At 22.8% G+C, this 12,500-nt stretch overlaps 2 protein-coding genes across 2 annotated transcripts in view; one reads left to right on the top strand and one right to left on the bottom strand.

The window, feature by feature from the left end:
• LOC119577789 overlaps positions 1 to 12,500 on the top strand; it is an 84,201-nt gene that overhangs the window by 29,389 nt on the left and 42,312 nt on the right. The gene's annotated exons all lie outside the window — the stretch shown is intronic.
• Positions 1 to 12,500, bottom strand: part of LOC119577497 (cysteine and histidine-rich protein 1 homolog) — a 26,880-nt gene that overhangs the window by 717 nt on the left and 13,663 nt on the right. The window contains 1 exon segment of the mRNA XM_037925093.1: positions 2,350 to 2,472. Coding sequence (XP_037781021.1) covers positions 2,350 to 2,472 — 123 coding nt within the window.

Here is a 12,500-nt window from a genome sequence, read left to right as displayed (position 1 = left end):
ATGTATATGGTAGAATTTATTATGAATTGTAATCATGTGATTTGTTCAACACTAGATTGCAGGATAGGATGTACCTTGGACCGACTGGCTGGAAACTAGTAATTGCTTGATGGATGGCATCAGGTCACATGGCGTGATCTGATGGTAGTAATGTGAATAAAAGTTCAGTGTGCAAAGGCTCACAGCGAAACGATCGCAGCCATGGAAGGTATGAAGGTATCCTTCTCTATTTACACGTCTAAATCTGGTACTAAAGAAAAAAAAAACAACTAAAACTTACACAGTGGTGCTTAACATATCAATACAAAGCATTTTTGAACATCAAAGTGAAGGCTAACATCACTTCGCTGTTCTTCCTTTCTGTTGAAGAAATATAAAAAATCAGGTGCTGATTCTCTTATAGGACAAGTGCACTACTTCCTGAGTATTCAAATGATATTTCGGCTTGCTGCTCTGCTTCATTGAAAGTTGGAAAAAAAATAAAAAAAAAAAAAAAACACAAAAAAACGGCTAAGTCTATACTTTTACATCTCGGTGCAATGAGAGACAACACAAACTTTTAGCAAGCAAAGTGTTGTTGTCATCTGATAGTATAGAGAACTTCGACGCGATTCAGTATATTCCTCACTACAAAGGCGAATAGATGCCTAGAAAAAACTATGAGAAAAGTACAGTTTCATAACAAATTGCCTTATACAAACCCAACTTCAATAATAAAATGAATGGATAGATTCCTGCAAAAAACTATATGAGGGTCTTTGCGCCGCCGCGCCGCTCCAGAAAAAATTTCGTTGCGGCGGCCCACGCGGCTGGCAACTATTACCATGAGCGGCGCTGAGCGACGAGCAAAAAATTCCGGGGCAAATGGGTTAAAGCCTTGATGATATCACACCAGGAAACTGGCTGAAATTAGTATTATATTTGTCACAGCACTGACTAATGTTTCACTGACTCTGCTTGATTTTTGGAAAAAAATTTATTCAACTGAGATGAAAGAGATGCAGCAGAGTGAAATCAGAATGGAATCCTGCCAGGCTGAGCCAGAACATTCAGATGAGTAAGCAGTGGTCACAGAAGCCAATGATGCTGATGGTTTGCACCAGGAAGGTGGAAAGAGAAAGAATGAGTGAATGAGGGGGAGAGAAAAAAACGTGAGTGCAAAAAAGAATGTAGGAGATTGCCTTGGAGAAGTTCTACGGAAATTTCTTGAGGACTGCCTCTGCTGATATCATAAAGGTTTCCTACTCTTCCTGAAATTTGAATGTGTGGCAGGCAGTGGCACTTCAGAGGAAATATCTTACCCTCCCCCCAAATGACTTCATATACAGGACTTTCTTTTACTGACTACCCTCTTTACGCATTTTTAAAATATCTATTTATTTATTTTATTATTCCTCAACTCTTGCCATCACTTTTAACCCATTGCCACTGAGTACATTCACTGTCTACTGTAGTTTTGTTTTACTTGAATGACTTCTTCAAGAAGTCAAGTTGCTAGACCTACCTGACTTCACCTGTTTATCTCATCCTTTGAAGTTTTCCTTTCAATTATGATTATACTATTAATGCTATTATTATCATTATCATTTTTCTTCTTATTATTATCATGAAGTCAAGTAGGCATAGTGACTGGGATCTTGTAGAATTATCTTTATCTAAACAAAATGAATATAACAACCACAGTGAATCTATCTATATATATGCACTCTCTGTATCATATTCAATACTTATATAATACTGATTCACTGGGAGTTGTAAGGTCTATTATCAAATAGTAAAATGAAGTAATATTATGAGGCAGTATATATTTATGTAAATCACAATAAAAGGTGATACTAATTTTAATAAAAGTATGAGACAAAGTATACCTAGATCTATAAAAACTTTGGCAATACAGAGATACCTACCATCAGCTTGACTTGTGTGTAGACAGATTCATGCCTCTGTAAGTACTCACAGAAAAATCATATGCAAGTACGTGTCCACACATTGACAGCCACTTTCTCTTTAAACAAATGCACACATATACTTTCACTCACTCACTTAGACACACACACATACGCATACGCACACGCACACACACTACACTCTCTCTCTATCTTTCTCCTCTCTCTCGCATCCTCTCTCTCTCTCTCTCATCCCTCTCTCTCATTTCTCTCCTCCCTCTCTCTCTCTCTCTCTCCTTCCGCTCTCCTCTCGCTCTCTCCCTCTCTCTCCTCTCTCTCTCTCTATTCTCTCTCCTCTCTCTCTCTCTCTCTCTCTCTCTGTCCCTCTCTCTCTCTCTCTCTCTCACTGTCTTTGTGGCTCTTGTCTCTCCCTTTTTATTCTTCCTCCTCAGGCACTTCTTACCATTGAAAGTAATCTTTTCAAAGGAGAGGACAGACATGATCTGATTGAAAGTCTTTGAATCCTCCTCGGCAGTTTCTGCTTGCTTCTGGAGATGTGAAAACACCTATAAAGAAAATAACTTGCATATAAAAAGATTACCCTTGAATGAGTGGAGTGAATGACTGAATGAGTAAGTATGGTGTGTATGAAGAGGTGAGAATGAAGGAAGTGAGGGAAGAAAAAGAGGAATGGGAATGAGTTGATGTATATTTATTTTCATATGAACTTTAGTGTGTTTCCATGTAAAGCAAGTCCCCTTCAAGCCACACCTATCACATTACATCCATATCCTACACAACACACTATTACATGTTTACATCCCTTTACTATCTATATACTTATGTATTTATAAAGACACTATATACATTATATATATAAAAAAGAGAGATATATAGATATTATATAGACGAGATATATAGATATATATAGATATAATATGATACGATATATATATGATAGTATAGATATATATAAATAGATACGAGAAACCGAGAGAATAGATACATAATATTTAGAGCATATACTATAATATAAAGAGAGATTATATAGAGAGAGAGAGGAGAGACATATAGTATAGAGATAGCTATAGATAATTATATAGAGATATATATAGAGAAATGAAATACAGATATACACAACACACACAAACACACACAAACACACACAAACACACACAAAAGCACACCCAAACACACCCACATGAAGATAATATATATAGAAAAGTAGCAGTAGATATATATATAGGATATAGATAGTATATATAAAAATAAATAGATGAGTTTATAATATGAATAATATATTATATAGCAAAAATATATATTCTATATAGATATAAGATATAGCATATAAGAAATATTATAAGATACGAGATATATATATTAATATATATACCACACACACACACACAGATATATATATATGAGGAATATATATTATATTATATTATAGATATATAGAGTATATAGTATAGATTAGACAGATACATTACATCTACATATACAGATTAATATATATATCGATATATATGAGATAATAGAGATACGAATATATATATATATATATACATATACCACTCGATACAGGAATAACAGTAGACAGTGACATATACAGATATATTAATATATATCTATATATATATATAAGAATGATATAACATATATATACATAGAGATGACATATGATCGACAGTATAGAGTACAGGATATATACAATAATACATACAATATAAAGATACATTATACAGATAGCACATATCTATATACATATAATCTAGTATATATAACAGATACATATATATACATATACATATACATATATATACTACTACAAATATTAGTATAACAGATATATATATATATAGTATATTTAGATGGAAGAGAGATATATACAACATATACATATATATATACCCACACATATACATAATATCGGCACACAATATATCTATATATACACACATATATATATATATCAGACAACATACATATTATATATATATTGATATATAGATTACACACAGTATATATATATATAACACATATATATACATAGATATATACACCATCTATATATATAGTATAGAGATATATATAAAGATAAAGATATATGATGAGATAGAGATAGGATATATATATATATTATATATATAGAGATACCGACACACAGATATATATGATGAAGATATAATATATATATATATATATATATATTATTATAGATATAATGATAGATAACATATATATATAAGATATAACATATACAGTATAATAATTATACATATATATAGAGTAGAATATACAATATATCTATAATACCGATAGAGATATATTCTAGAGATAATAGTAGTATTATATTAGATTAAAGATTTTTTTGTTTTAAATATCTATAATAATATGATATTGAAATATATATATTGTAGATAATATAATATATCAAGAGATAGAGATGATATATCGCGAGTATATATAGATAAATAGATATACACCAAACACACACAACACACTCTGAATTATATGATTATATATAGATATATATAGTATATCGATCGGAGATATAGCGTATAGATAGATATTACGATATATATTCAACACATATATTATATATATATAATATAACTATATATATAGTATATAATATATAATTATAAACTAATATATATATATATATATATATGTGGTGTGTAAATATATATATATATAATGGTATATATATATATATAATAAATAGAGATATCATATATATATATATAGATATATAATATAGTAGATAGATATTTAGGTGGTGGTATGTATATATATATACTGATAAGATATATATAGATAGATATAGTATATAGTCTATATAGTCTATATATATAGTAGAGATATATGTATAATATAGTGTTATAGTAGAGATACATATATGATATATATGAGATAGATATAATACATATAGAACATATAATATATACCTATATATATATAATATATATAGATATCTGAACTCAATATCGAGACTATAGGATATGATATATATAAGTGGTATAGATATATATTAGATATAGATATATTATATATATATATATATATATAGACAAGTAATATATATTATATGAGATATATAGACGTAAGTAAAATTAAGTTGTAATGAGATATAGTAGATATATGATATATACTATATACATATATATAATATATATATATATATAGAGTATAGTAAGAGAGATATAGTATATATAGCATATATATACAGAGATATGATATAGAGAGTATATATATCTATATATATAATATATATAGATATATACACATAGAATAGATATAGACACAGATGAGAGACGGGCTATATAGATAATAGAATAATACAAAGGATAGAGATGTATATATAGTATAGATAGTATAGAAGATATATATATATATGAGAAGATAAGATATATGTAGATAGAGATATATACAAAAATATATAATATACAACCCACATAATATATAGATACACAAATATATAAATATATACACACACACGGAATATATATACACAACAGATAGATAGTAGAGATCTAGAGATATATAATATAGAGATATATTACTATCCTATATATATATACTTTATATATAGAGAGATACATAGAGATATAGTACATGATATATAAGATAGATAGATGAGCTATAGAGTATATATATATCCTTAAGTATATAGATCATAATAGTATAGTATATACATATGTATATATAGAGTGTATATATATAGTATATATAAGATATATATAGGAGTAATATATATATATATATATATACACACACACACACACACACACAGATATAGAGATATAGAAATATATAGGCATAGTAGTATATATAGATAGAATCTAGATCGTAATATATCCGATATATAGATAATATATACACCTACACAACACCAAACAACATGTTATATAGAATATATATAGATAGATATATATATATATATGATATAGAGAGAGAGATAGAGAGATATGATAATGAATAGAGATGAGCACACCACACACCTCACACACATATACTAGATATACATACAGACAGACACACACAGGAGAGAGTATAGAGAGAGATAGATAGCTAGTAGATATAGAAGATATATGAGATAGAGATTATAGTCTAGAGAGCAAGATATAGGGGATTTGTATATGTAATGGTAGGGGAGGGAGAGAGAAAAATAGAGAGAGAGATATATAGAGAATATATAGCGAGATAGAGATAGATACAACAGAGAGAATGAGTTAGAGACACAGAGAGAGAGAGAGAGATAGAGGAGAGTATATCATATGAAAGCGATAGAGATAGATAGAAAGACTATAGACATATAGAGACAGATACGAGACATATGACAGAGAGTCAGAGAAGTAGCTACGAGATTAATGATGATTTAAGTAAAAATCTACAAGAATATATCCTATACAGATAATATATACTAATTAGATCATAGATAGATATATAGTAGAGAAGATGAGAGATGAGAGGATATAGAGTGAGATATATATATACACACAACATATATAATATATACACACACCATAGTAGATACGTGCTATATAGATAGTATACGTGAGTAGATATAAATATAGTAGATATATATATATTATATATATAGTAATATACACACACACACACACCACACGAGACAATAGATAATATATATATATATACATAGATTATATATATAGATATATATTATATATATATATTAATATATATATCTATATATAAATGATATATATATATGTATATAGTATATATTTATATATATAGATATATAGTATATATATATATAGAATATATTTATATCTATATAATATATATATAGATATCTATATAGATAAGAACGTACATATTATATATGATATATAGATTATCTAAAGATACATAACCTATATAGTAAATTATCTAATCAATATGTATATATTATATAAATATGATATAATAGTATAGGTATGTATATATATATATTATAATACATATATATAATGAGCATAGTACAGAATACTACATATACATAACATATATATACATATACATATACATATACATTATAATATAAAGTATACATACATAATATATAATATATATATATATTTATATATATATATATATATATATAGTATATATAATATAATATAATATGGAAGAAAAAACCCACAATATCAAAAAACTAGATTGATATTGCGGGTTTTTTCTTCCATTGATCACCGGAAAGAGTGTTTTGCCTATTTCATACTATATATATAGATATATAAAATATAAATAGATATATATAATATAGATTAAATATAGTATATAATATATGTCGTCTATAATATGATATAATATGTAATAATGATATGATATATAGATAGAGATAGAAGAGTATATATCTATAATAATATATATATAATATATAAATGCAAAGTATATAAATATGATAGATTATAGATAATATAAAGTATAATAATATATAAGAATATATATATATATGCGATATAATCTATATATGATAGTTATTTTTGATAGATATATAAGTACAGATTATTAGCTAAGATAAGATAGATATATATAGATATATGATATTATATATATATATAGATATTATATAAAATATTATAGAAATATATATACATATAGATAATATATATAATATGAATATATATTAAATTCTATAGATATAGAATATAATATATATAATAATATATATAATAATCTATTAATTATATATATAGTAGATTATATAATATTAGATAGGAGAAGCTTAGAGATAATATATATAATAATAATATATATATATATAAAGTATATATATATATAGAAATATATACATAAAATATAATATTAGATATAATATAAATATTACTATATGAATATAAACCCCACACTATATATATAGATAATATATATATATATAAAGATAGATAATATAATATAATCTAAATATATTAGGATATATAATATAGATACAGAGATATATTAGATATATACATATATAAAATATATAGATAGTATAGATATAGATATGAGATAGATATATATAAATAGATATATATATAGAGCTATAACGATCTATATATATAGATATAATATATAATAGGATAATGATATATAGAGAGAGAGTATATGATATAATATATAATATATATATAAATATATATATATATATATACTATGATAAATATATATATATTAATATATATACTAGAAATATAATATAAAGAGAGATATTCATATTAGATATAGGATGATAGATAAGAGAGATATTATAAATAGTAATAGGAGAGAGGATAAGATGAAGATACTAAGAGAAGAGATAATAGATAAGATGTAGATATATCAGATATATAATATCTATATAAGAAGGTAGATATATATATATATATATAAGATATATAGGAGAGAATAGATATATATATAAAGAAATATATAATCTAGGATAAGATCATAAAATATAATATATATATCTATATCAATATAATATATATATATACTATCATATATATCTATATATGAAAAATGAGATATAGTATATAATAAATAATAGATATATATCTATAGTTGTATAGATTATGATTATATAATATATAGATTATTATATGATATATGATAATATATATGATATATGATATATATAGATATATGATTATATATATATATAATATATATGTAATATCTTATAGATAGATATAAGATATATTATAATCAGATATATAGTATGATATATATAAGTTATATATAGATCAGATAATATATAATAGATATACTATATATAAATGATATATATATATATAATATATATATATAAGATGTATATGATGATATAGAAAGTATATATTATATAAAGAATTGTATATAGATATCTATATACTATACTATAGATATAATAGATAGAAAGATATATTATGAAGATCTATAGATATTAGTATGATATATATATACATATATATATATAAGATATAGATAAACTACTACATATTAGATATACGAGTAATAGATATATATATTAGATGATGCGAGATATGTATAGTATAGATATAGTATAGATCTATATAGATATAAGATAATACATATATATTATACTATATATACAGATAATATATATATGATATATAGTATATAATAAAAAAGATAGAGAATATTATATATATATATACTCTATAATATATATACTATATATATAATATAAATGAGATAGATAAATATTATATATTATTATAGATAGATATAGTAGATAGAAAGAAGATAGAATAAATAATATAGAACATAATATATAATAATATATATTATATAGTATATATATAATATAATAAGTATAATAATATACATATGAAAGTTTTATATATATATAATTTAGTATGATATAGAGAGTATATATATACTATATATATATATATATAATATATATAATGTATATAACTATAATAATAATATATATACATAATATATATATATAATATCTAATAATGTTTAAAAAGTATAGTTCATTGATATATATAATATAATAATATATATATAATATATATATATAATATATATATATCTATATATAATATATATATATAGTAATAATATATATAATATATAATATTAATATAAATATATATTAAATATATATAATATATATATTAGTAATATATATATAGTATATAAATATATATCTAATATATAATATAGATATAGATAAATATATATATGATAATGAAATTATAATATATATATATAATCTATATATATAAATATAGATAATTATATAATATAATTATAAATATCTATCATATATCTATATAGATAATATATAGTATATATAATATAGATATATATATAATAGGTGCCGGGTTGAGGGACGGAGGCGGGGGCAGATAATATATATATTATAAATAATAAGATCAATAATATATAATATATAATAATATACAGTAGATATATATATAATATATCATATAGATAATGATATAATACTATATATACTATATATATATATATAATATATATATATACACACACTTATTATAGATATATGTAGTAGTATGTATGTATGATATATAGTAAGAGATATAGAGAATAGATATATATAAGGTAGATATATATATAAGACATAGACACACACTATATAGAATGTAGAGAAAGATATATATATACATCTATAGATATATATACTATATAAAGAGATATAGATATATATACCATCTATAGATACATATATAATTATACATCTATATAATACATATAGTATATAATATATAGCTATATATCTATATCATATATATATTATATACTATATATATATTAATATATAATATATATTCTGTGTGTGTGGTGTGTGTGTGTGTGTGGTGTGTGTGGTGTGTGTGTGTGTGGTGTGTGTGTGTGATTGTGTTGTGTGTGTGTGTGTGTGTGCCAAATTATATATAATCTAATATATATATAATATAATATATATATATATTAATAATATATATACGATATTATATATAATGTATGTGTGTATGTTGTGTGTGGCGTGTGTGTGTCGGTGTGTGTCGTGCGTGCCGTGGGGGTGTGTAGTGTGTGGGTGTGTGTGTGTGCGTGGTGCTGTGGGTGCTGTGCCTGTGTGTGTGTGTGTGGGTGTGTGTGCTGCATGTGTGTGCATAATATATATAATATATTATATATATATATATATATCTAACATATATATTATCTATATTAATATATATTATAATTATATATATATAGTATTATAATATAGATAATATACATATATTATATATATATTAGGGATTAGATGTATGTATGTATGTATGTATGTATGTATATGGGTATGTATGGATGTATGTTATATATATATCTATATTATATCTCTTATATACATATTTTAAATATAATATATAGCTATAATTATATGTATGTATGTATTATATATGTATGATGTATATAAATTATAAGTTATGTAGTTATATACAATATATGTATGGTATAGTACATAATATATAACATTATATATATAAAGACTAATATAATATTAATATATATATATATATAAATAAAAAAAAAAAAAAAAAAAAAAACAATTATTTATAATTATATATATAGATATATTAATATCTATCTATAAATACATATATATATTATACCATACATACATATGATAATGTATAACAACATGCATATATATGTATATACATACTGTTAACATATCTAAGCTACATACATACATAATAGTATCTAACATACATACATATAATAGTATATACATAAATACATATATGTATATACATACATTACATAATGTAGTATTACAGAATAACAACATATATAAATATATATAGTATCTATTATATAATGTATAATATAAACCCATACATACATATATGTATAATAAATATATATATGATAATATATGTATTATTAATAAATTAAATTGGATATATACACCCGCCTATTAATATATATATGTATATTAAGATATATGTATAATTATATATGATATATACGTATATATATTGTAGTATTATGTATATGTCATATAATGTATAGTTATAATATGAATGTATATCATATATATATATACTATATATATATATATATATATATCTATAGTATATATATAGATATAATCACACACACAACACATATATATTATAATAATACATAATAATATATAAAAATAGATATATTATAATATACTATATATATATATATAGATATAAATATATATATAATAACCAAACACATATAGATGTAATGTATATATATATTATGTATGTAGTATATACAATATATATGTATGTATGTATAACTAATATCGTATGTATGTGTTACAGTATATATTGTATGTATGTTATAATGATATATATATATATATATATATATATAGATAATCATAGCATTAGATATATATATTATATATATATATGATATGTAGATACTATACATACATGTATATGTAAATACAGACATATATATGTATATACATACATGTATATGTATATACAATACATAATTAGATAGTATATACAACAGACTATATGTAATAACATACAGACATATATATGGATAACTATTACATTACATATATATGAGTAACATACATAATAGATATTATCATATCTAATAAGTATATATATTATAGATAGATACACATTACAGTACTATCTATATTATATATAATTATAATATATATTATTATATCTATATATATATATATATGAACAGTATTCATATTGACAAATGTAATCAAGGTATGAATGAGAATGAATATCTTAACAATACAAGAGAAGATTGTAAGAATCATTCTATTCATACCTTGTCTACATATATATATATATATATATATATATATATATAGTAGAGATATAAGATAGAGTAGCATAATAGATAGATATACATATGGACAATATATACATAAGTATACATATATAATAGATAAGACCTATATAATATATATAGATAGGAGAATAATATATTATATAGAGAGTATATATATAGATATAGACGCGATAGATTAAATACGGAGCGAAGAGATAGGATATAGACATTATATAGAGAATATACAGATACAGAGACTAGATGATGGAGAGAGACTATACAGTAGAGAGACAATATAAATATACATAGTACATATATATACAATATATTATTATATACAGACAGATACAT

Source organism: Penaeus monodon, chromosome 10, assembly GCF_015228065.2.
Source record: "Penaeus monodon isolate SGIC_2016 chromosome 10, NSTDA_Pmon_1, whole genome shotgun sequence".
NCBI classification, from domain to species: Eukaryota; Metazoa; Arthropoda; class Malacostraca; order Decapoda; family Penaeidae; genus Penaeus; species Penaeus monodon.
This window is presented reverse-complemented; position numbering and strand designations above follow the sequence as displayed.